General features: G+C 33.0%; 2 protein-coding genes, 1 long non-coding RNA gene and 1 pseudogene across 3 annotated transcripts; 1 reads left to right on the forward strand and 3 right to left on the reverse strand.

Annotated features, from left to right (window-relative positions):
• Positions 1-7,933: 7,933 nt before the first annotated feature.
• On the reverse strand, positions 7,934-8,455 carry LOC145063837 (uncharacterized). The gene is made up of 2 exons (XM_079011412.1): positions 8,278-8,455; positions 7,934-8,220 (listed from the first exon to the last, which is right to left on the reverse strand). Exons 1-2 carry the CDS (start codon positions 8,453-8,455, stop codon positions 7,934-7,936), a joined length of 465 nt encoding a protein of 154 aa, XP_078867538.1.
• A 3,426-nt stretch (positions 8,456-11,881) lies between these two features.
• On the reverse strand, positions 11,882-14,843 carry LOC145062124 (pentatricopeptide repeat-containing protein At4g14850 pseudogene; annotated as a pseudogene).
• A 7,808-nt stretch (positions 14,844-22,651) lies between these two features.
• LOC145062927 (uncharacterized protein At4g28440-like) lies at positions 22,652-23,854 on the forward strand. The gene is made up of 2 exons (XM_079010519.1): positions 22,652-23,030; positions 23,411-23,854. The coding sequence occupies exons 1-2, from the start codon at positions 22,745-22,747 to the stop codon at positions 23,596-23,598; spliced, it is 474 nt and encodes a 157-aa protein (XP_078866645.1). The 5' UTR covers positions 22,652-22,744; the 3' UTR covers positions 23,599-23,854.
• A 1,092-nt stretch (positions 23,855-24,946) lies between these two features.
• Positions 24,947-26,300, reverse strand: LOC145064779 (uncharacterized). Its single transcript, XR_013688078.1, has 3 exons — positions 26,124-26,300; positions 25,450-25,602; positions 24,947-25,366 (listed from the first exon to the last, which is right to left on the reverse strand). It is a non-coding gene; the product is annotated as an uncharacterized LOC145064779 (long non-coding RNA).
• Between the last annotated feature and the right edge of the window lie 1,614 nt (positions 26,301-27,914).

The following is a 27,914-nucleotide window of genomic DNA, read 5'->3' on the forward strand; positions in this document are numbered from 1 at the left end:
AAACATATCCGTAACTTCATGATTTAGGTGCAAATGATAATGCAATAAATACATCATTTTTAGAAAATTAATTGTAAGAATACATATAATAATAAAAAAAAAATTGAAACAATAGAAATTTTATAAAAGCAAACACTGTCAAAGAGAAAAAGGGATGGCAAAAAGAAACAAAAATTACAAAATGTTAAAAGGGCAACACACCCAAACATTCCAGTTACAATCACCAAATGACACCTAAACTTTATCCAATTGTGAACTAATGTAGTCTCCCGTTTTCATAGGAGAAATATGAATTTTATTGAAAATTTTATCGTTTCTCGTCACACCACGACATTCCTTTTTTTTTGGGCATATACCCCAATTGGCAGCAAAATGGACAACATGATTGAAACTTTGGGAGAGAATATCACACCACTTGAAAATCCACAAAAGAACTTCTCTAGCAAAAAACAATCAACCAGGATGTGATCCGATGAATCCAACCCATCCAAACAAAGAAGACAATCGAAGGTAGGGATCGACACGCCTCTTTGAGCGAGATCCAAAGAAGTTAGAATGTGACCCATAGTAGTCTTCCAAATGAAAAGAGTGATTTTGATCGGGACCAAGTTCAGCTAGACATTAGGATTCTCAACACCACAGGTAATTTTGGAATCAATAATAGACCAGAGATCCTTGAAATAATTTGTCAGTTAATAATGATTTGTGTATTACGAAACTCTATTTTATATAATTTCGATGATTAAAAATTACAATAATTTTGTCCCAAAAGAAGAGTTTTACAAAATATGAAAAATACACAATTTTTGACTTTTCGAACGAATATCCGGCTTTTAAACTTTTCTAATGTTTAGGGTTTACAACTTATTACTATTAGTATTATCCATTTATCCTAAACTTGTTGTCTTAAAAAAGGCTATTATTTTTTACCTAAAATGGAGAAACGTGATAAATGTTTTTTTTAAAGAACAAAATAAAATGAGTAAATGACAAATAAAATCTAGATTTTGATAAACAACTAATTGTTTTGACTTTGTGAAAATTATAATTATACTTTGACAATGAACATAGAACAAAATTAATTAATATGAATAAAACGGTAAATATACACATTTCCATATATGATCAAAATTCAAATAACATATGTGGAATGTGGAGTCTAGTAGGTCCATCTATATTCATGAAACATGTCTAGAAAAGGGTTTCAACTTTCAAGGGCTTGTTTATTGCATTATTTTTTTTTAGATTATGATATTATAGTACACAATTAATCGTAGTTATAGCAAAGTTTATTTCACAGTGTTCTTAAAAATGGATTTAAAAATACTCATGTTGATATGTTATGATTTTAAACCAAATTAAACCTGTTTATAAAGTTATGTTTTGAAGTTTTAAATTTGGTCCCCTCTACTCGTTCCGCCCTTGTTTCCGGCTGCAGCGACGATAATTTTGTAGATTTCCTGTTTTCTTAAATTCAAGGCTAAGTTAAAAATTGTAAACTAGGTTAGATTTATATATATATATATATATATATATATATATATATATATATATATATATATATATATATATATATATATATATATATATATATATATATATTTTAGATGGTTTCCTTATTTTGATTTCCTAAAAATAAGGTTAATTTTAATTTTGTTAGTGCTTTTTGAACTTTTGGTTGACGAGTTATTTAGTTTCTTGAATATTGTTTTGTAACTAAGTTCCAGCATGCTACTAACCTTAAGACCGGAGGGGCAATTAGTCATTTTATCGATAATTTATTACTAAATAACCATATGTATGATAAATTTAACAAGGGATAAAAGCTTTTGTATTCTCATTGAAGTAATCGTAGGCACAACAAAAGTTTATATACTAAAGAACAAGGAAACCTAGATAAACTAGGAAAGATAAATATGACATCAGAGGGTTAGGTTATATTGTTTCTAGTAACTATTGTGTGCCAGAATGCACAGATCTTGACCACCGGATGAATAGAATCAACAATCATTATATGATAGTCTATAATATTACAATAGGGTAGCATGTATCCTATAATCATACAAATTTCAGCAAAAGGGTATTTTGGTCAATTAACCTATTTTAAAAAACGAAATTTTCGGATTTTAAGGGATCATTAATTCCCTTATTTTTAAAAAATCAGAATTTTTTAAATTAATTCTAATTCAAATTTTAATATTACTTTTAATAAGAATTTTTTAAATTAATTCTAATTCAAATTTTAATATTACTTTTAATAATAACCGATTTTATTCTGTTAGAATGACAAAAAAGTCAACAATAAACTAATAAACATATTACGGTTTTATTCTTGCAGAATATTGTTTCATTTAATATACTTTTTATATTAAACATGCTTAAAGAATTATACAAGATATTATCAAGAATAACATTTTCTAAAGAATACATATTTTATTCTTTAAGAATCACTATTTACATTCATCGGTAAAGAAAAAGACTATAAACAATTATTACAATCATTCTAAAAAAATTATGACTAATAATAATATTCCGAAAGAATATTATTGCTAAGAAACAATTTATAAATTCTGCCAGAATACATTCTGTTAGAATACAAATATCGTTCTCCATGTTTTCTTCATTTTCCACATTAATGGCAACATCTTCAAAACCTAAATTCACAAGGAAAACATAATCAACTTTCAAAATATTAAAAATTTTAGTGCATTAAATAGAATAAAACAATTAATCCATATTCTATTCCAACAGAATTGGAATTCGTGATTCAAAATCAAAATAAAAAAGCAATTGGATGAAAAGTTCATAAACGATGGTTCATTTTAATTAATAAAGTTTGCAAAGTGAATGGGTTACACGGGAGAGTATACCTCCTGTGTTCGGTTTCTAAGAGAATAAAAACTATAATAAATATACATATTTCATTCCAACAGAATTGGAATTCTTGATTTCATTCCGATAGAATTTGAATTCAAGATTCAGTTACCGTATGCATTCTATTGGAAAAATATCAAAGTGAAAAATAACATAATCAACTTTAAATTAGTATAACTTTTCAGTATATTCTGTCGGAATAGCTCATTCTATAAGAATAATTACCTTCAAATCTTACTATATGATGATAACATTCTGTGAGAAACTTGTTATAATCAAAATTAGTTTCATAATCCATTAAATAAAAAAAATTTAATGAAGATATATAAACAGTAAATTGAAGACGATGCTAAGAAAAACAAAAAATTATGCTAAAAATCAATTCACAATTCTGTAGCCTTAGAAATTGTGAACACACTTACACACATACCCCTTTAATTAACTCACATGGAATAAAAAAATTTAACTTAATCAGTGAAAATGAAATCGTCTACAACAACAAAAAGTAGTTAATTAAGAATAAATTCAAATTATTCTATACTAAAGACGAATGAATCAAAACAATCAAACACACAATATCGATCACAAATATGTTAATTGTAAAAAACCAAAGAAACAAAACATCAAAAGTTATAGGGTTTAATTACTCACAGTATATGTAAAAACAAAGTTAAAGTTGATTAAGGATCAAATCAATGCTTTATTAAAGGATTAATTTAATGTAATAAATATGTGTTCACAAGAAGGAAAAAAGATGCATATCGTAGATATAGCCACATGTATATAGATATTAAGCATACAGTGAAGAAATAATCTACAATGAGGCCACAAACTTTTAAGAATGGAAATAAACCTTCACTCAAAAATGGTTCGACGCCATTTAAACAAATATTAGTCGATCCTTTATTGTTTTGGATTAATTCTCCAATGGACGACAATAGTGAATGAGAAGGCAATAAATTAATTAAAAAATATATCTTATAATTATAGATGACGAAGGAAATTACAACCCTAGAAACTATAAAATAATTACCTGGCTAGTGAATCGAAAAAGCGCAAAGCAGGGAGAGTTAGGGTTTCCTTCCGTTAAATTTGAAAACGACGACTAATCACACAGCGGTAACAATCAAGAGGGTAATCGATGAGGGTAATCGATTAGCTTGAATCATGAGAAGAGACAGTGGAGCTGGCAATCGATTGTAGAAGAAGAAGAAGAAGAAGAAGCGGTGAATTAGAAACGATATTGAGTACGATTTAGGGCTAATGCTCTAAATTTATCTTTGATTCTTGAGTGAAATCAGGAATATTAATTATCTTCCATAATTAACTAGCAAAGATTACTATAATTCCCTTAACTGATTTATTTAATTATTTATTTTTTCCTAAATTCCTATTGGTGCATTCATGCACACAATAGTTGTTAAAAACATTTGAACCTAGCTCTGACATCAAATATCCTAAATAAATAAAAGATAACGTCAACACACCCTCTCAAGTTGAACGGTAAAGGTTACGAACACCTAACTTGTCACGAAGATACTAAAAAAGATCTACACCAAGAGCTATAGTGAAAATGTTCGTGAAAATGTCTACAGACTGATTTCTGATAGAATACCAAAAGTTTGAATTTCTCCACTAGCCACTTGCTTACAAACAAAGTAACAGTCCATTTCGACATGTTTTGTGCGTTCATGATAAACTAGATTGGCTGCAATATGACGGGTGGCTTCATTATCACACATTATCGGAGTAGCTTCCTTATGAGCAACACCAAGATCAAAAAGTAACCACCGAAGCCACAAAACCTCACAAACTGTACTTGCCATAGCTTGATATTCTGAGCCTGAAGATCTAGCAACAACACTTTGCTTTTTCGTCATCCAAGAAATAGGAAAACCACCAACGGTTATGAAATAACTTGTGCAAGACCTTCGTGTCGACTGACAACTCAACCAACTTGCATCACTATAAGCCTTTAAGTCCAAATTACCTTTAGTACGCAAAAACAAGCCTTGACCTGGAGTAGTCTTCAAATAACAAAGAACTTTAAAAGCAGCATCCATATGTGATTGTCGTGGTTTGCTGAAGAATTGACTTAACTGATTGACACTAAAGGATATGCCAGGACGAGTCACAGTAAGGTAGAGAAGCCTACTAACAAGACATCGATACTTTGAAGCATTAATTTCTAGACTAGCATCTTCCTTTTCCAGTTTTAGATTTTGTTCCACAGGAAAAACACTAGGGACGATCTTGAATATGACAATCCTCAAGAATATCAAGAGTGTACTTTCTTTGGCTGATAACGAATCCTTTGGAAGATCTATGTACTTCGATTCCCAAAAAATATTTGAGTGGGCCCAAGTCTTTAATGTTAAATTGTCTTTGAAGATTATCTTTAACTTCTTTGATTTTACAAGGGTCATCTCCCATAAGAAGAACATCATCAACGTAAATTAAGGCAGCGTGTGTTGTTTGGGTTTTGAAAACAAACATAGAATAATCGGCTTTTGATTGTTGAAAATGATCATTGAGAAGAGCTTAGTGAACTTCTGGTACCAATTCCTAGAAGCTTGATTCAACCTATAAATTGACTTTTTGGAGCTTACAAACACGAACTTCTTTTGTTTTGAGAAACCCTTGAGGAACTTTCATGTACGCTTCTTCATGTAAATCACCATGTAAGAAGGCATTATTTACATCGAGTTGATGTACCTCCCAATGTTTCTTAGCAGCAATAGCAACAAGCCAACAACAAGAGCACTTCAAACTGTAACAAGTATTGCAACTGGAGCAAAAGTTTCATGAAAATCGACACCTTCAATTCGTGTGTACCCTTTTGCGACAAGAAGAGCTTTATACCTTTCCACTTCTCCATTTGGTTTGAACTTGATTTTATAAACCCGATTTGATTCGATAGTTTTCTTTCCCAAAAGAAGAGAGGTTAGAATCTAAGTGCCATTAGACTCTAAAGCTTCAATTTATTTTCTCATTGCTTCTTGCCAATTTGGATCTTTAGAGGCTTGTGAAAAGGTTTTGGGTTCATTAGTCGAAGTGATAGCAGCCAGGAAATCATGACGTGATTTAGAGAATTTATCATAAGTGACATACTGAGATATGGGATGAGGCTTAGACGTACCCTGGTTAGAAGCAGTGGCAGCGGGGTCAATGGAAGGAGGTAAGTTGGTAGAAAATCCATCAAGATGCTTTGATTTTGTTCGAACACGAGTAATCTATCGAGGAGTTTCGGTGGGAAAACTTGTGTTGGGATCATGATTTGGCGCATCAGACTCATTAGATGAGTTGTTAGTGGCTTCGCTCGCTTGGTTTTCTCCTACATTAGTTGGACCCTCATTTTCTTCTCTAGTTTCGCTTTCATCAACCCCAGTAATGTTTTCAATAGTGAACTCATCAGGAGGCACAACAACAGTTTCGAAGTTGTAGTTTTTGATGAAATTCTCAGCATCATTTACACTTTCAGCAAAGGTATTGTTATCAATATTCTTGTAACCTTTGTAGTTATCTTTAAAAGGAAAAAAATTCTCAACAAAAGTCACATCACAAGTGATATGAATTTTGAGAGGTTTTACATCGTATAGCTTGTACTCTTTTTATCCCATAGGATATCCAAGAAAGATACAAGTGCTCCCTCTTTCACTAAACTTGTCTGATTTACCAGTTATGCCAAGCAGCTAAACATCCGAAAATGGTCATACGTTGGTTTCTTTCCCAATAGAATTTCGTGAGGTGTCTTGTTTTCAAGAACAAGTGTGGGCAACTTGTTTATGATGTAGGTTGCAGTTTGCACATATTCTCCCTAAAATTCAATAGGAAGAGAAGCTTGAAATCGGAGAGCTCTAGCTATCTCTAATAAGTGTCGATGCTTTCTTTCAACAATCCCATTTTGTTGAGGTGTGTATGGGCATGAGCTTTCAAGAAGGATTCCAGGATTTTTATAGAACTCGAGCATGAATTTTGATTGAAATTGAGACCCATTGTCTGTTCGAATCCTTTTTACCCGTTTTTCAAATTCAGTTACAACCATGTTGTAAAACATATTCAAGTAGTACGAAGCTTCAGACTTTGCTTTCATGAGATACATCCACACACAACGACTATAATCATCAATAATAGACAAGAAGTAATATGAACCACTAAGAGAAGCATGATGATAATGACCCCAAATGTCAACATGAATTAAATCAAAGCAACTAGTAGTCTTTGCAAAGCTAATGGGAAAAGGTAATCTACATTGTTTTTCACGAATACAAGAATCACAAAATTGATTTCCAGATTGTCCTATATTCCTTATTTGTTGTATTTTATTGATGGCTGCATCAGAAGCATGTCCTAGCATCTTCTGCCATACTTCATGTTTACTCCACACTGCTATTGCTAGTTCTTTTCCTTAAATTGGCTCTAAATAGTATAGACAATTTTTCTCTTTACCCATCCCAATCACGTTCTTCGAGGCTAAGTCCTGTACATAGCATTTATCCGGGAAGAAGGTTAAAAAACAATTCAAGTCTCGAGTGATTGTTCTCATAGATAGTAGATTACATTTAAATCCAAGAACACCTAATACTTCTCTTAGTTTAAGTTTATCGGATAAATGAATATTTGCGATTTTCTTAACAACCAAAGAATTTCCATTTGGAATTGTTACAGAGGTGCAATCAAGACCTTTTTCATGTCATTTAACCAACCCCCATGGTGAGTGACATGATCGCTAGCACCAGAGTCAATAATCCAAGGTTCAACAAAACTAGATGTCTTACCAATCATGTTGGCAGTGGCACGAGCATTATCCTTGACTTGAGTGGCTCGTAAGAGCTTGATTAACTTGTTGTAATCTTCTTTCGTTATGCTTGTGGTTTGTGTTTCATCAGCAGTGGTTGCAGCGGCTCGTGATGTAGATTTGACCTTGTTTTGTGTCTTGGTTCCCTTTGGATTCCACCATTCCGAGTAGCCGGTGAGTTCAAAACAACCCTCCACCATGTGTCTAGACTTTTGAGACTTTTGACAGTGAGTGCACCAAAAATCATTTGTTTTCTTCTTACTATTTGATGCTTGGGAGTTTGCTTTTCCAGAAGTCTTCATATTGGGTACGTTTTCCTAAAACTTGGAAAGCGATTGTGTTGTTCCTAGAAGGATGAGATAGCCTAACTAGTATTTGTTGTTTATCTTGACTGACCAAGTGATATGTAGCTCCTAGGCTAGATAAAGGATATGTGCTCAATATTTGATTTTTAACAACATTGCATTCATCCTTCAAATCCATCAAGAAACCATCAAATCTCTCCTTATTACGTATCTCGACAAAATCTTTTGTTACATCACACGAGCCTTCATTACATGTGCACCTGGGTATGGAACTTATTGATTGAACTTCATCCTATATACCTCTAAGCTTCATGTAGTAGGCAGAATCAGTCAAATCATCTTGACGTATTGTAGTAACCTTTCTTCTGAGTTTATATGCCCGTGGGGCGATTTCTTTACCAAATCTCTCTGCAAGATCTATCCATATGTCGTGGGCAGTGATGGCATATTTAACATTGGCTTTGATTTCCTTCTCCATTGCGCTAATCAACTATCCTCTTACCATGGTGTTGCATCTCTTCCACTTCATCAGATCTGCAGAATCTTCTTTAGGCATGGGTTGCCTTCCATCAATGAAGCTCATCTTTTTCTTGCCAAGGAGCGCATTCTTCATCTCACATTGCCAATCGCTATAGTTTCCATCGCAAAATATGCTTTCACCAACGAAATTCTGGCCAAGATGGTCTGCTGTGGTGAGGAAGTATGGTGATGAGATATTCATCACCGGTTTCTCACTTGAAGTGTTGCCTTTCTCTCCACATCCGATCATTGAGTTTGGTTAGATCTCCCAACCCTACTATGATACCATGATAAATTTAACAAGGGATAAAAGCTTTTGTATTCTCATTAAATTAACCGGAGGCAAAACAAGAGTTTATATACTAAAGAACAAGGAAACCTAGATAAACTAGTAAAGATAAATATGACAGCAAATAGCCTAAATAAATAAAAGACAACATCAACAATGTATAGGTATTAGAAACCTAAAAACTAGGGGGGGAATGGCCCCTCTTTGCCCCTAAGAGCCTCCGCCACTACAAGAAACATAAGAGAGGAATTGGGTGGAGGTCCCATATGATGTAATTGCTAATATTCTACACAGAATTGGTGCTTTTGACATACTTGAGAATGCCCATAAAGTTTGCACAAGTTGGCATAAAATCTGTAAGAACCCTATGATGTGGAGAGTGTGCATTCAAGAATCAAGATTTTGTCTCTTAATTGGGGTTTTGAATTGTTATTTTAAAAGATCATAGTTTTCTTTAGATTTCTCTCATTTTAATGACGATTCACAACTTAATCTTATTAAAATATTTGTTTTCACAAACACATCAATTCCCTTGGCATCCACCACCGCCACCATTTGAAGTGGCACACATGGAACACATTCGACGTGCTTTTATAGACAATTGTGCCTAGGACCTTCTTTCATGTAACCATATGTAAGGTGTAACATCCTAAAATTCGCAATTTCAGGGTGTTAAGAGATTGACATACATACTTAAATTTATGATACATAATGAAATCTCAAGGTTCTTAAAATGCATGAAATAGATGACAAAATGGAACAATATATTTAAAGTATAAGAATGGAAACGAGTATTTGTTGCATGCTTAATTTTAATGTAATTAGAATGCTAGATTATGTCATATGGATAGTTATTAATGTTAAACTACAAGTATGGAATATATGTAGTGATCACCCTGATGAACATATAAGAAAATTAGTGAAACATAAAGGTTTCACAAGATGACAAGTGTCCTACTTTGGGACCATGGAAATCAAACATAAATACATAATAATTAGGGCAAATGGCACAAAAAAACACTCTTTTTACACAGAAATTCGATTTTGACACCGTGTGTTTTTTTTTGTCAATTTTGACATTGTGTTTTCCAATTTGTTACAGTTCTGACCACTTGACCGGTTAGCCATGTTACATGCTGACGTGGCATGATGACGTGTCCGTTTTGATGACGTGGAATGCTGATATGATATGCTGACGTGTCAAAATTGATTTTTTTTCCACAAAAAACACTAAGTTCTCATTTTTTTTTCGATTTTGACACTAAATTTAATTTTTTATTTCAATTTTGACACTATGTTTTTTTTGTTCCAATCGAACATCATTTATCAAATTTTGTTCAATTTTGTCTATTTTTCTGTGTAAAAAGAGTGTTTTTTGTATCATTTACCATAATAATTATGATATAAAAGTTCCAATATGCAGATGAGACAGCATGGAAAGCAACTTAAAAAACAAACATGCCATTTGGTGTTAAAATGAAGGGGTTATGCCATTTTAAAAATGGTATATTGCAAGTTTTTGATGGTTTTAATGTCCAATAGCTGTAGCAAAGCAATATCTTCTAGGTTCATAGATGTAACAAAACCAACAAAGTATACTTAGCAAAAATCCTTTAGCTAAATACTAGCTCATATGAGAAAGTTATGAATGTTAAAATTTATGGAAAAATATTGCACGAATCTTATGAGGAAGTTTTACCAAGTATAGAAAAAAATATTTATCAAGTTCCCATGTTTAGGGCTATGTAAAATGGATAATGCTTAACCAAATAAGCTAATTCTTGATCTAAACACGTAACCAATACAAAAGAAATGACGTAACAAGAAAAATAGTTCATGTAGAGCTTAGAAGCAAACAAGAATCTTGAAAAATAAGGCCAAATGGGACAAGGTATGACAAACGGCGCCAAACATGTCCTATGTGTTATACTATTGTAGTAATTGCATTCGGATATGTTATAATATTTATTATAAGTAAAACGATGCAAAAAGTATGGTACTTAGCATATATATGAAAATTTGTAAAGTAGGTTGTTATATTTGATAAAAGGCACAAAATATATTGATATAGTGAGCAATTATTAGATAAACAAAGATATAGTTAAAGTAACTTGGGAATGGATTCTTGTACATACAATACATATGTAAACATTTCCCAAGCATGATCCAATGCATAGAATGCATAGAAATGTATGGGATACACAAAGGTGAAGTATTGGTGTTTGTATCCGGTAACTATAGTATAGTATTTAGGTTATGTTAGTAAATGTAATGTCTGGCTCTTGATTTTAGTTTGTAGCCAAGAAAAAGAGGAAGGATTAACAAAATGAATAAACTCATTTGTTATTGAAATGACAAAGTAATAAGATTAACAAGATGATATTGCTTTCTTTCGGTCTGAAATACAACTTAGGGTTTGCCAAAAGCTTAGCTCGTTTTACGCTTAGTTTAGCATTGGACAATATATAATATTGTAAAGTAAATTTTAAAAAATACATTGGAATAAAACAATTGAAGTACAATGTCTCACTAAGAAGAAAATGGAAAATACCAAGGTTGTTAAAATCCTGATTTGATATTAATTTCTTACGTTTTTAAGATCCTACAAGTCAAACACTACGATCCCGATCTCACCTCATTAGTTTGTTATATAGCCAAGTGTAAAAAATTTGTCTATCCAATGTAAAATCAAGCATCACAAGTTGCAAAAAGTCTTGTAAAAGCATCATCATTTCATCAATATATCTTTAGTTGTATATGATCAAAATGATTTTTTTTTCTAATTAAGTTGTTTTCTTCTTAAATTTTATGGTTCGTAGCAAAAATAATTATGGTTTATGCTTAAGAAGTTAAAGTTGATTCCATTATCGACGTCTTGCGAGCAAATATGAATATGAGTTCATTTTAGTAGAATCTTTTGAACCCGTCCGGTTTTACGATCACGATCTTGCAAAACGTAAAATGATCTTAAGTAAGATAACGATCTTGACAACCTTGGAAAATACATTGTTATAAATATATAAAAAATTGAATTAAATTGTTATAATAAACTGATAAATTAAACTAAACTGTTATTTCTTGTATTTAGCCCAATTTTATCATTACCTTCCCTTTCAACGAAAACCAACCCTAGTTTCACAAGTCCTGTGGCAACCCTTGATGGCCACAAGTGTATCAAGTAATATGTAAATCAGGCATCTACATTAAAATTAAAACTACTAGACGACGTTGTTAAGACTCGTACCCTCACCAATAATCTCCACAAGAACAAGATTCGTCTCGAAAATGGTGAAACCTGTTGATGTCTCTAACAATAATCTTTCTAGTGACAATCTTACTGACAAATTTCAAAAAAGTGTGACAATCTATACAAACCCAAAGATTCTTTTTAACCCTAATCGGAGCTCTTGGAGGAGTAGCAATGAGCCCAAAAGCAATCGCAAGTTTCTCACTATGGTACAACAAAAGCACCTCCTTTTCACTTCTTGTAACATTATGAAGATCGTTTTCCAAAACCGGAACATACCCTTCTTCACGAATCAAATCCATCAACTCCCCAAGTTTTTTAAATATTTCTTCACTCATAAAATGACTTTTATCCCCTACTATGAATGTGTATACCCTATCTTTAACTTCAATCCAACTCATCCCGGGCTCTTTCTTGACCTTACTATCTTTCATCAACCTCCTTGTATCCGCAACCTCTTCCCATAAACCAACCGATGCGTATATATTCGCAAGAAGAGAACGGGTGCCCGATTTTTCCGGTTCAAGAACAAGAAGCTCTCGGGCAGCCCGTTGACCAAGGTCAACGTTTTTATGAGTTCTTGCAGCACCAAGAACCGCCCCCAAACCGAAGCATTAGCCTTAAATGGCATCCGACTTAATAAATCCATCGCCTCATCTAACTTTCCCGAACGCCCAAGAATATCAATCATGCACGCGTAATGTTCTTGCGTTGGCTTAATTCCGAAAACGCCCTCCATTGTTTCGAAGTATGTTTTCGCTTGGGTTACCAACCCTGCGTGGTTACAAGCCGATAGGACGCTAGCTAGAGTCACGTTGTTGGGGGCAATTCCGTCTTTTAACATTTTGTCAAAAAGCGAAAGTGCTTCTTTCCCGTATCCATGTTGGGCAAGTCCACCAATCATAGCGGACCATGAGACGATACCCTTTTCGGGAACTTCGAAGAAAGCACGACTAGCATCCTCTATACTTCCACATCTAGCATACATGTCGACAAGAGAATTCGCAGTAAAAACATCGGATAAAAAACCGGATTTTAACGTATGAACGTGGATTTGTTTACCTTGTTCATAAGCAGATAAAATAGTCGAAGCCTTTAGAAGAGAGCTACAAATGTAAGAATCAGGCTTAAGCTCCAAATCTTGCATTTTTAAATATAGTTTTATAGCTTCTTCCCCTTGTCCCAATTGAGCATACCCATTTATCAAAGATGTAAAAGTCGCCAAGTCAGCGGTATCCAATTCGTCAAATAACATTTTTGCCATTTCCACATGACCACATTTTGAATAAGAAACAATGAGGTTGTTTATGACAAAAGGGTCCGATTGGAATCCAGATTTTAAAGAAAATCCATGAATTTGTTCACTAACATAAACATCTTGCAAATTAGCTGAAGATTTTAGGATTTTAATTAAAGTGGTTTCATCAAATCCGATTTCGTCCATGTGTTTAGCAAAAAGGGTCATAGCTTCAATGTCATTTCCGTTTTCACAGTGTCCAGATAACAAAGCGTTTAATGCAATCAACTCTTTTTTTGGCATCATATCATATACCCTTTGAGCATCATCCATTTCACCACATTTTGAATATATATCAATAAGCCCACAACAAAGATGAAGATCCAATTCTATTTCTGATTTTGTAAGAAAGGAATGGAACTGTTGGCCCAAATATTGGAGACCTAATCCAGAACAAGCTTTAAGAACACTCGAATAAGTAAACTTATTCGGTGTGATTCCTGACCTTTTCATCATAAAAAATAACTCCAAACATAAATTATAGTATTCATGAAGAACACATCCAGCAATGATTGCATTCCATGAGACTATATCAGGGTTAGGAATGTGGTCAAAGACTGTTTTAGCATCTTCAAAGTCTCCAACTTTTGAGTACATATCAACAAGTGCATTACACGAAAAGGGATCAGAAGTGTACCCATGTTTGATTAAATACCCATGAATTTTTGCCCTTTGGATTATATCTTGTAAACCTGTGCATGCATTGATTATAGTTGATAAACTAAACTCATCTGGGATCAATCCATTACCAAACATATCTTGAAATAAATCAATTGCTTCTTTAAAGAAATCACCCTGTTTATAACAAGAAAACATTGCATTCCAAGAAACTACGTTTCGGTTTCTGTCTGGAATCTGATAAAAAAGCCTCCTTGAATAAAAAAAACTCACCACATTTTGCATATAAATCAACCAATGTATTGGCAACAAAAACATCATTTTGGAAACCAGTCAGTATAACGATTCCATGTATCTGTTTCCCTCCAATAATATCCTTCTTCATGGAGCAAGCTTTGAGGAAACTAGGGAATGTGAACTCCTTACATCTAATACCCAACGAGTGCATCTCTATAAAAGCCAAAAGCGCCTCTTTACCGAGACCATTTTTGGCATACCCTGATATCAAAGTGGACCAAGCAACCAAATCTGGTTCAGGACTTTCATCGAGCAACTTGCGTGCAGAGTCAAAAGCTAGACACTTTGAATATAAATTAACCAGATGATTCCTGTGTTTTGGACTATTCTCCAATCTGACTTTGATGAGGTGGGTATGGATCTGTAGCCCAGGATAGAGCGACTTGGTTTGACAGCATTGAGATAAGAGTTTAGAGTAGGAAATCGAGTTAGGTGTCCATTCAACATCGTGGGCGACGTTTAAGGTTAGCTGTAGTCTGTGGATTTTCAGTGATTATTGTCAGAGATTGTATGCACCTAGCGAAGAAGAAAATGGATTTGTAGAGTTGAATTTGTCGTTGAAGGAGATTGTGGAGGGAAAATAATCGCCGAAGATACATGGGTCGGATCCCATACACTGATACACACACAGCACATGTTTTATATCGTATATTTGTATCCTAGGGAATACACACCAATTTTTATATATACCCTTTAGCTTTTAATAAAGTTTGAATCAATCCCTTTAGTTATTTAGGATGCCTTCAAAAAATTCATTTTAAATACAAGAGTTGATAGAATGTTGCGCACCTGTCTATAATTTGGTAAAATCAAATAGTATATCTTAAGATTAGAGTTGCAATAATCAATATTGCTATTTGAAGTGAAATTACATTCTCGTCTCTAACTTTAATTACTTTTTTGTAAGTATTTGTTTGATGGGCGAAAACACAAAAGAATATCAAAAACCTATGTTTAGGGCCCAATTCAAACCTTTTAAAAGACAATTTACTTTTCCAGGTTTCCAGGTTTGTTCAGACCTCCTTTAGGCCCAACTCAAACACTTTAAAAGAAAATGTACTTTTCCAGGCTTTCAGGTTTGCTCAAACCTCTAAATCATTTCATGTAGATCAAATAAAATATTGAATAATAACCATTTACGTTAATTTTAAATTAAGAAATTATATAATATTCATTTTATGGTTTAACCCATTAAATCATTTCATATAATAAATTGTCCATATGAATCATATTAAACGTTTAAAGTGGAGTAAAACTGTAAAAGCTATTGAATTTTAAGGTTTTTGTTACTTATAAATAGGAAGGTGGTGGGAAGATTTGTTATAGATTGTTTAAGCAATCAAAGCTTTCAGCTCTCATTCAAACATTGTTGAGTGGAATTATTGAGTAAGAAAAGCTAATATTTTTTCTTTTTTACTTTTTCATTTTTATCGGTCCCACTTAGATAATGAATAATATTGTTCTCTGTTTTAGACTCGTCAGATTCTCTACCATCAACCGTACAAGCTTTTTTGTACATGCGTGTACACATTACAAATGTATGCACATTAATCCTCATAAGCTGTTTGTTTTCCTTCTCCAACAACAACATGAATTTTTAACAAGTTATTCACTAAAATAACTATGAATTGGCCACAAGATGGGGTCTTTTTAAGTTGTTGTTTCCCTTCTCTATAACTAAATAAATACAATATCATTACTGATTCAACAAAACAAGAAATTTAAAATATTTAAAATCGAAGATCTTTTGTAAACTTACTAGGATATAATTCATGATATATGCTAGATCACCATCTTTGTATATATTTTCAATATTTTTTATTCTATAGATATTGTTTATGAAAGTTTCGACAATATATATTGTATGTTTTTTTTTTCCGTCCATCTCCAAGGATCCATTATATATACAAAACTAATAAAGCTCGTGAGTAATTAGTGAATTCATTTGCAGGCTAATTATATAACTGATTGGCCATAATAAAGTTGGTTCGTGAAAAATAAATTGCTTTCACAAAACTGTATCAAGCTAAAAATACAGTTGTTATTTTTAAATAAGACTCCACACTTTATTATTTATGTATAAGTTCATATATATTTTTTATTATTTAAGTTTTTGAATATACTCATAAGTAATAATATTTTCTAATGATTTTCTAGAATTTTTTTCCCCTTTTGCGAGTTACTTTTATGAAAGTATTAAAAGTCATTAGTATCGAGATCACAATTTAGAGAAAATGACAAAAATAGCCATTTACACTAATTGCATTACAAAAATAGCGAAAAAAAAATCGAAATTACAAAATTAGCCAGCCATTTCGCAGATGGAGATGCCCCATCTGCGAAATCAACATCTCATCTGCGAATGTACAAGCACCTAAAGCATAGCTGTGCTTTAGGTGCTTGTACATTTGCAGATGAGATGTCCCATCTGCGAAATTGATGTCTATCTGCGAAATCCCCTTCTCTTTCACTATATAAACGGTTTTTTTTTCTCCATTTTCACCCTTCTCTACACAAAAACTCTCTCTATCTTTGGGCTTCTCTCGGAATTTTGGCTAGTTTTTGAAGAAAATGGAGGATTATGTCAACAATCCCGCAAATATGGTTAGATTTTAACTCTTTTAATGTTTAAACTTTTTTTTATTTTATCATTTATTGTATTATTTAGTGTTAAAAAAGGGTAATTTTGTTGTGTTTGATAGTTTTAATATTTCTTTAGTATACTTGAAGTTTAAATGTTATTTTGTTAGTGTTTGTTTGAATGTACAAGTAGAGACTGCGTAGATAATGTTTACAATTTGTTATTTTTGTTGTTTGTTTAGTTGTTGTATAACCTGAAAACTTGTATATTCTTATCGTATAATTGTTTATATAAAGTGAAAAATAGTTAAATTATAGTATGTGCAAAATAGTCGTTTGTATATATATTTGTCGTATAAGTATAACATTTGTATAAGTTGAAAATTTGTCGTATATATATTGTTAGAAATTGTTTGTGTTTGTCGTATAAGTTGAAAATTTGTATAAAGTTGTCGTATAACTTGCAAAATTGTTAAGGAGGAATACAAGTCATTAAGTAACGAGTTGGAATTCCAGTTTGAAGCCCCTTGGAATATTTTGAAATATATTTCGTTTGTTTAAAATCTACTTTAGTTTATTATGTGAGTACTAGGTTATTTTCATTTACTAGGTTATTTTCATGTATTTCGTATGTATTTCGTTTGTTTAAAATCTATTTTAGTTTATTATGTGAGTACTAGGTTATTTTCATGTACTAGGTTATTTTTATATATTTCGTATGTATTTCGTTTGTTTAAAATTTATTTTAGTTTATTATGTGAGCAACTCGTATGATTAATTTGAATAAATAAATGCCCATTGCATTAGTTTTCACAATACATTAGAATACATTAGTAACAAGGATTCCATGAACCATTAAAAACATTACAACAATTACATGAAAAACAACGACATAATACGAACAAAGCATTAACGTAAAACACAAGTCCATGGGTTATTCTTAACAGAAATTAGAGTGGTCTACATGAAATACTGTTTATCTTTAACAACCTTCCAAACTTCCTCATATTCGAAGTCTCTGCCGTCATGCTCACAGATGTAAAAATCTGTAACAACTTCCAAGAACTCTTCTTCGTTACGATAACGAACATTGTTACTTTTCGCATAATTACATGCTCGATTGAACCATGTCACTTCTTCCTTTACATCCATCCACTTAGTAACAACATCTTATTTTTCTCTTTTTTGTCCTTCTCCCATCTCATGGTTAAACGAAGATGTTATGCGAGTCCATTCATCACCACTTAGGCAATGCGGGGGAGCAAGTAACGATACACCATCCTTAACACTTAGCCAGCATCGTGTTAGAACTAACACCTCGTTTGTCGTCCATGGCCTTTCAGAATTGGAACCAGGTACTTCATTCGAAGAACTTGCTGCATTCGACGACATTTCTAATAATGGGAGTTCGTTTCGTTTAGGTGATTTGGGTGTTTGGTTTTTAGATCTTAAACATCTATTTATATAAATAAATAGACTATGAATTAATACTTTGACTACGAAATGGTTATATTTGGACTACGATTTTCAGCTTTATGCAGTGTTTTATCATGTCAAACTGTCATTTATCTCTTGTCACTTAAGGGTCCCACTACGATGTGCAGGTTACTACAGTGACTTGTCACTACTGTCTAGTCATTTCAAAGTTGGACTTCTCATTACTGTCTAGTATGTATAAATACCACTTATAGCTCCAGTTTAATACAATATCGACTTTATTATGAGTTCCTCACACAAATTCGAAATTTGCTCATGCAACGAAGTACATTGTTACTATTGTGATTCGGTAGACCCTTTTTTTACACCCTCTTCAGCTGGGCCATATATGTCACATGAAAATTTTGAAGAATTAAAGAAGGCTGAAGCACAACAAGAAGAGGACAAAGAGTCATCCCGACTTCTCACTCAACTTGCTAATGATATTGAATCGGAATGCAAACAAGCTCAAGAATGGATTGACCTCAATCAAAACAAAATCAAAGAGCATAAAGATTGGATAAAAAAGAGTAAGAAGGCAATCAAAACGACTGAAAAACGGCTTGCTGAGAAGGATGAGCAGTTGATACACATTATGGTAAAAAATGATCGTTTCGAAGACAAAATGAGAATTAGGGATGACTATATAACAATGGAGAAAGAGAAGTACCCATTGCAGTTCCCTGAGTTTAAAAATTAGTTACAAAGTTGTTGTAATATTATCATGAAACAAATTAGGTTGCAAAAGGATCGTTTGTTATTTTTTTAAATAACATGTTGTAACTGTTAAAAAAATCTGCAAACTATATTTTATAATATAAAGGCTTCATTCATTGTTATAATCAACAAACTTAACTAAAATATGAAAGCATAGCAATGTCTTGTAAGAGTTAATAAAAATATTACAATACATAATAAGTAAACAACTCATCATTACTCTTAATTTCAAGGTTGTTTTATATCAAAATCAGCGTTATAGGTTTGTGAGCAACCCGCTGAACCACCAATATTATATGCCATTTCTGCAATAGAAATTATGTGACATGCTCTGCTACCGGACGCCCTTCCAGTACAATTATTTCTCTTGTGTCCTAGTTGACTACATGTAGAACACTCTTTTATAATTGGACCCTCGCCTTGGGATGGAAAGTGGTCTGTATTTCTTGGCCTGCCTGGCTGACGTTTATCCATTATAGGTGGCTTAACAATCATCAAATCATAAGGGATCTCCCATTCGGATGGCTTTGGCAGAGGGTTTATTGATTCCTCATATGTTTTCCTCAGTGTTTCGGTAAGGTAAGCATTTAATGCAAACCTCGAGCGGTCTTGGTAATTGTTCACTGTTAAACATCTTATGACATGACCACAAGGTATCCCATCAAGTTGTCAATGCCTACATGTACATGTCATATGTTGAAAATCAACAATCACATTTTGTGCCCCCTTTTTGACCTCGCATTTCGTATTTGAGATCATGCGAACATCCCATTTGGTAAAAGTTTTCATGTTTTCTTTTACAACTTCATCCGCCCAAGGGGTAAGTATTGTTGTTGCTTCCGCTAAAAAAACAGCCAAAATGAAGAAGTTAAGATCAATAACATCAAAACTAATAAAACATTAATATTACAAATTTACTTAATACCTGCAAAATTACGTCTTTGAAACCACCATTGTTGCATTGTAGCACGAAAAAAATCGATCAACATAAGTATTGGCACCTTACGTGCGTGTCTAGATAATGCATTTATAGACTCCGCACTGTTGGACGACATAAGATTGTATCGGTTCCCTTTAAAATGTGCCCTTGACCAGGTTTCTAGATTTATACTTTTTAAGTACTCCCATACTGGTTCTTTTGTCTTTTTCATAACATCCATGGCAGCATCAAAAGCATCAACTGTGTACGCCGTACACGCCTCCCAAAAAATTCCTTTAACCGTCTTACTCTTGCCGAATCTAGATACTATGTCGAAATACAAATGGACACCACATATTCCATGATGAGCGTGAGGAAAAATGTTGGCAACGGATGTTGCTATAGATGGAGACCTATCAGATATAATTGTAAGCTCCTGCATATTTCCTATGCAATCATGTAGTTTTTGAAAAAACCATGTCCAAGAATCGGTACACTCTTTTTGCATATACCATATGCAACCGATAATATTTGGTTTTGTCTGTCCTTAGTAACTGCAAGTAACATGGTACCTTTGAACTCGCCCTTTAGGTGAGCTCCATCTACTACTAGGGTCGGCTTACAAAAATTGACAAAAGCGCGTACCTACAATACATTGTATATCTATTCAAATACACCAAAATAAATATTAAAAAATTAATATAATATGATAATACTAACCGAGCAACCGAGTGCGACGTACAAAAACTCAAAGCGATCATCAGCATCTGTTTTAATATGTGTGACATTACCCGGATTATGTTTGGCCAAGTTGTGACAATACGCCGGAAGTTTGGTAAAAGAATCCTCTTTCGTACCCCTTAACGACAACAATGCATATTGCTTCGCACGCCATGCCTGATGGTATGAAATATTGATATTCAATTGAGCATTCATATCATTAACAATTTCTTTTCCCCGATAAACTCTACTATAGTCTTCAGCCAAAACATCAGCAACATATTCACCCAAAACATATTTGTTTGCTTGTCGATGATTAGGTTGCAATAATGTTGAATAACATGTGTGTACATCAACATATTTATTCACTTGGAAAAGTCCATCAGAATCTTTAATTGCTTTTGCTCTTAGTAACCAAGAACAATTTTTCGAAACACACACAGCTTCATACCTTGATTTGGTGGATCTACTTGTCCTCGTCTGGAAACCTTCTCGAAGACATTTTTTACCAATACACCGCTTTAAAAGTTCTTTGTTCTTAAATATACTCTCACATTGAATCTTTTGAAGATTCATGTCTACCATCTGTGTTGGGATATCTTCATTAATATCAACTGGCCATGCTGGTACAGGGGGCATACCGTGAAAAAGGTTATCGGGAAACTTAGCTTTAACTTCATCACCCAACTCATCTCTATCGGAATTGCTTTGTAGCTCGGTTATATCTAAACATACATCACCAACATCAACATAATGCCCGCAAACATGATTTTTTTCATTTTTTTGACTTGAATTTTTTTTCTTTTTAGTTTTATCTACCACACGCCTACTTATAACTTTAACTTCTTGTTCGGCAACATCATCACAACGACCACCCACATCATCAAGATAAGTACCAACATCATCATCACCAACATGCTTGTAATTCTCAGGATCCACATAGTGAATAGGTGAATAAATAACATTAACATTTTCAGCAACACTGTGAAACTGAGGTACACTAGGAGTATTGAAAGTACCTATCGGATTGTTGCTCCCTTTATAACTGCATAAATTACCAACAAGCTGGTTTCCAATTTCACCACCCCCATTAACCTCCTCAACTTCATCAACCACCACAAACACTTTCACAGCCCTTCCTCCACTACATTTGATTACATTTATCAACATTCTAACATCCATGTCTTCAACTATAGCTATATAATAATTTAATTCAGGATGGTGGAAACGAAGACTAATTCTATATTTGTCTAACAAACCAATTTTGTTTCTTACCAAAGATACAAAATTACTATAATTAATATACTCAGAAAATATCAAAGCAAGTTTAGAAATACCTCCTTGTGGACATATGTATTCCAGATTAGTTCCATTAACTTGCCATCTCCCACCGGTTACAAGACAAGCCAAATATTCAATCATTTTTTGAGCAAATTGTAGAGAAAGTTCCTAAACAAATAACAACCAAAATGATATTTTTCTACAAAACTTTTTATATAGCAACATGATTTCGTAGTCAAACCAATTCATTTCATAGTCAAACTAAAAAAAAATACAAAAAAAAACCACAATTTCGCAGATAGAATGAGAGTAAATCGCAGATGGACCTATTCCATCTGCGATTTTACCCCTATATATACAGAAAAAAAATTAAAAAAAAAATTAAAAGCACCTGCGAATGTACAAGCACCTAAAGCACAACTGTGCTTTAGGTGCTTGTACATTCACAGATGAGATGCTGATTTCGCAGATGGGGCATCTCCATCTGCGAAATTGTGGGCTAATTTTGTAATTTTGATTTTTTTTTTGGCTATTTTTATAATCCCATTAGTATAAATGACTATTTTTGTCATTTTCTCCACAATTTATCCCGCAAGATTAAAACTTATTTATGAATAAAATTTAATAAAAAAAGTAGAAGGTTCAACTGGTCACATTTTAAAACTTGGAGTACTTAAATGGAAACTATCCCAAACCCGAAATCCCCAAAATGCAGTCGAATCCCCGTTGTCTATTAGGGTTAGGGTTTATCGATTGGTGGGGAGTAACTAGTCAACTGACCGACTGAACTTCGATTCCACGGTTGCGATGTCGACAGCGGCGGAGACAGAAATTGATATTAAACAACCAGAACAGGTAGCTCGAGTAGTAACGAAGAGGAAGCCTGTTTTTGTGAAGGTCGGTGATCTAAAACCTGGAACCAACGGCCACACACTCGCCGTCAAAGTCTTGTCTGCCACCACCGTCTTAGACAAGAAATCACGCTATACGTCGTCGTACACTAGTCGCCCCGGAGCTGCTCATACTCGCATCTCCGAGTGCCTTATCGGCGATGAAACCGGCACCGTTCTTTTCACTGCTCGTAACGATCAAGGTCTCTCTCTCTCTCTCTCTCTATATCTATCTATCTCTCCCTCTCTCTATATCTATCTCTTTAACGCCTTTTATATGATACTTTCTTCGATCTACAAGTACATGACTTTTATCGATCTGTATCTGTAATTACAGTGTTCAATCTAACCGATTGTACCCGAGGCTTGCATTTGAGCTTTCAATTAACTTTTCGTACCTCGTCTTGCAATTTTTTTGTGGCATAAATAATGATATTGAATACAAATTAATTTCTTTTTACTGTTCTTCAAGCTAATGATATACTCTTGAATCAATGCAACAATTGAATTACTTATTTGGGAAAGCAAAGTAATATAGCTATGAAATGTTTGCATATTCTAAACAATTATATGTTCATTGCAGTTGATTTGATGAAGCCTGAAACAACTGTAATAATACGTAATGCAAAGATTGACATGTTCAAAGGCTCCATGAGACTTGCTGTGGATAAATGGGGACGCATTGAAGTTACAGAACCTGCAAGTTTCACTGTGAAAGAGGATAACAACTTGTCTCTGATCGAGTATGAGTTGGTGAATGTTGAAGAATGAATTGAATTTAATTAATGGTATGTGGTATGATTGTTCTTGTGACTTGTGGGTTTTTTGATATACAACTACAAAAGGTTTGGTTTAACCTTTTCGTGTTGATATCCTCGTATAACACGTATTAGAATTTTACCCTAATGTCATTTTAAGTGGTTTATCTTTTGAAATGATTACATTGGTTGATTCCAAGAAATTATGCTTGTTTGTAGTAGTTTATTGAATGTGAAAGCAAAAAAAAAGTGTAAGATTTGAGTGTTAATAGCAACTTATTAAAGATCATGTGTTTGTGATTCTTGCACTTTTCTAGTCCAAATGTTGAGGTCCTTTTGCCTAGCCTTGTTACAAATGACTAGATGGTTAAGACAAACTTTCTAGGGCTATATTGAATAATGAAGATGAAATGGTTAAGACAAACTTTCTAGGGCTATATTGAATAATGAAGATGAAGATGACATTTCTTTAAATAAAATGATTATTATTTTATGTCATTTTGCACTTTTCAAAAAGCATACCGACTATTTTTGTCAAATATTTCTAAACAAATATAAATTACAGCTTCCGGTTTTGAGATTGCAACTTCCAGCTACCAACTTCCAGTCGACTGTCTCTTAGGTGCTGTTTGTTTTTTCTAAAAAACCTCTTATAACCGCTTATTGCTGCGCCGTATAGTAAACGCGTAGCACTTGACATTTTCGCAGCTGTTTGTTTTTAAGAAGACTTCTGACTTAAACACTGTTGCGTGTGTGTTGCGTGGCGCAACACTTGATCCTTTGCTTCAAATCTCTTCACGCTTTACTTTAACTTAATGCAACAGTCTGTAGAGGTTAAAAAACAAATTTTTTATTACATGTTACAGCCGTTTGGTCCCCTTTTCTGCTATAGAGGGTTGCAGAGATGGTCTGCAGACTTCAGACGTTTTTGCTTCGAAAAAACAAATCGCATCTTAGTTTTATCAATTTTTTTTTCTAGGTCAACAAAGTTCGTTTGTATATGATGTTTATTCTCGTTGTCCAAGAAAAAAAACATGGATCGTGTTTTGAGGGCCTAGTAGTTCAATTAAACATTTAATGTGCTCCCTACCTTAACAAGACATTTTTTTTGGAGTAGGTATATATAATGGTAGTAGAGGGGAACAACAAGGGATCCATGATTTTCATTCCGTACATATTGTATAATATAATAAATAAATTATTTATATATTAAAACACTATGATAACAATTGCCTATAGATATTTTCCATGTTTAACTACTTTAAACAAACCATGTATTAAACTATTTGATCTTGTAATATATTTATTGACAAAAACTACATACACACTTTAAAATTATATTTCAACAAAAAGCGAACATATTTGTCACAAATTTCATCATTAATTTTGCGTATTTCATCATCATTTGATTTATTTGCATCTTATCATCTATACAAAGGATACAACCATGGGTTGAACTACATTTTCACACATTTTGAATCCAAAACCTTATATGATCAAATATATTGACCAACGATGAAGAAACACAACCTCTTCATTCACTATCTTGAGTGGCTTTTACTTCTACTCATCTTCACTAAAATGTTCAACAAATTGGGAACACAAACCCCATGAGAATTTTCAATTTGATGATCATTAGACGATACCTTGGAGCTTTGGGATCTTTGTTGTGGTGGTATGCACGATGCTCTTGTAAAGTATAAGGTTCTATTGTCTCGTGGTTTGATTCCTATTAATCGACCTAGAGACACACTGTTGTCTTGAAAGAACGACACCGTTGACTGCAAAAGGCAGAAACACTCATATACAGTTTACCACATTATAAGAACTGAATCGAAGAATACAAGTAACAAAATGTGAATACCTCCGTGTCTAAGTTGGATGATGAAAATGAAGAAAAACTTGAACATGGACCATGAAAAGTGTTTGGTTCTCTTGCATCCACAACACCTTCAACACTAAGTCTCATGTTCATACTTCCAAGCCCAAAAGGCCATCCATTTGGCACCTCATGACCCTACAAATGAAAGGCTTCCAAAATTTCTTTAAGATCTTCATCGTTTTGGGAACAAATTTTATGAACTATTCATAACTTTAGTACAGTTTGTGTGTTGTTTTATTTGAATCTCAAACAGTGTAAGTTCAATGTGTATACAGTTAAATTCGTAACAACTGGAGAAAATCGTTCATGAATCTTGGCTCCTAAAAAGACTTCAATCTACTGATTTAATTCACATAATTAACAGATAAATTACTCCAATCACTTGTTTCAAAATCAAGATCATCAAGAAAAGAAACTAAGATTGGCGTTCCGTTTTTCCCTCAATACCACACGCACACACAGAAAGTGTTCATATGAGTAAGTGAAATGAATCTACGATCCTATAAACTAGTGGAAGAAAAAAAACTCATAATTGATCACAAACCATAAGAAACAAACCACAAAATTGAACGACAAACTTATTAGTTTCCTATCATAATCAAGACTGATAGTTAATACATTAGGGAGTAGAATTGATGAATTAAAAGATGGGTTACCTGGATAATCATTAAGGAATGCTCGAAGAGATTAAAGAACGTGAAGAAGGTTAATGAAGATGAAGTAAAGCTTGTAATTATTCTTCTGGAAGTGAATCTGACATGTGAAGAACACGAGTGATGACTAAGAAGGAGTCGTCTACCCAAAATTTCTGCAATTAAAAACAAGTTTGACAAGTGGCTGTTTTCGTAGGCCCTATATATATATATATATATATATATATATATATATATATATATATATATATATATATATATATATATATATATATATATATATATATATATATATGTGTGTGTGTGTGTGTGTGTGTGTGTGGTGGTGGTGGGACGAAGAGAAAGAAAGTGACACTGTGAGAGACAAATTGGTAGAGAGAATTCATCAATGAATATTAAAGGATGTCATGCAAAACATGAGCAATTTAATATATGTTACCACGAATTTTTATGATGCATTGATATAAATTTATTAGTTTAATGTGCCATGTTAAAAATAATTGAAGTTATAAAATACTAAAAAAAGTTATATACACTAAAGAACAATATCATGTGTGCTATATATTAGCCTATTAGGGTGCATTTTCGGATTAACCAATTTGGTTAAATAAAATTCTCCACTCAATCAAACCCGTTTATGTAAAAGGTTGATATATGTCACTTAATTAAATAGATTGAAATTAGCTCATCCGTCTTTTTTGAAAATATGACTTATCAGTATAATTAATTTTTTTTGTTTTTTCACATATAAGTAACTGTTTTTATTTAATCTTTATTTTATACATATTTATGTAACGAACTTGTTAGAAAAGTTTACATATAACCATTATAATCGGTTGTATAATAGTTATATGTGAACATTTCCAACAAGTTCCTTACCTAAATGTTTACAAAAAAAATTATCCAAATATAAACAAAATGAAAAGGTAAGTACCATGATAATTCAATTTTCCTTCTTTTTTTTATTTTACCTATAAATTTTGATTTGGTACAAAATTTAACATAAATATAAAATATTTTAAAAACCATACCATTTTGGCAAATATTTATTTAAAATACACTACTTTTATAAAAAAAATCTAGTTTTAACAGGGAAAAAACACATCGTCATTTTGAGGAATTTTACTGTTTAAAATATTAACTATAAAAATTAAAATTATCTAGAGATTGAAAGTACTAGAGATGGAGAGCAGTAAGATGATGAAGAACATCATCTTCAATGAAGTTTGTTCCATGTATTAATATCTTCTAGAGGTATAAAGCTCCAACATTGATGCATATTTCTTTAGATCTAGCTATATAGTGAGATTTTTTCATTATTGGTCCCATAGCCTTAGATCTTGTGAGTTTGAGCAACTCCAGGCCTAATGAGAAGAGTTTCCTTTCATTTTGAGCATGGTGGTTCATAAAAATGGGATCTTGTTCTTTCCCAATCATGCATGTTAGATCTATTAAGCCTTTAGGTCATGAATAAGACTTAGATTTGGATTTTGGACTCCTTGTAGCCATGCAAAGGCATAAAGTTTGCAACTTTATTACTCTAGATGTTCATTAGACTTGGATCTGAAGTTTGGATGTAAAGTCTGAAGGCTTTAAGACCTTAATAGAGTTTTTGGAGCCGGTCGCGTACGCTAGGCATGACCTAGGGAACGTTGGGAGTACCAGGTTGCGACCCCGTAAACCTTCCGAGGACAAGCTATACGTTGGGCGTAGCTCAATGTATGTTGGGCATACGCTCAGGAAGCCTTTTGGGCTGTTTTGAGACTTTAGGTCTCTAAGGAGTTTTTGGGCTTG

This window comes from Lactuca serriola, chromosome 7 (assembly GCF_051521515.1).
Source record: "Lactuca serriola cultivar US96UC23 chromosome 7, Lser_US96UC23_V15, whole genome shotgun sequence".
In the NCBI taxonomy this organism is placed as follows: domain Eukaryota; kingdom Viridiplantae; phylum Streptophyta; class Magnoliopsida; order Asterales; family Asteraceae; genus Lactuca; species Lactuca serriola.

Excerpts from the sequence above, each read along its gene's own strand:
- LOC145063837 (XM_079011412.1), bottom strand. The coding sequence starts at position 8,455 with ATGGAGAAGGAAATCAAAGCCAATGTTAAATATGCCATCACTGCCCAC. Across the intron at positions 8,221-8,277 it reads CTACTACATGAAGCTTAGAG|GCTCGTGTGATGTAACAAAA; the intron begins GTATATAGGATG and ends CATGTAATGAAG.
- LOC145062927 (XM_079010519.1), top strand. The coding sequence starts at position 22,745 with ATGTCGACAGCGGCGGAGACAGAAATTGATATTAAACAACCAGAACAG. Across the intron at positions 23,031-23,410 it reads CACTGCTCGTAACGATCAAG|TTGATTTGATGAAGCCTGAA; the intron begins GTCTCTCTCTCT and ends TGTTCATTGCAG.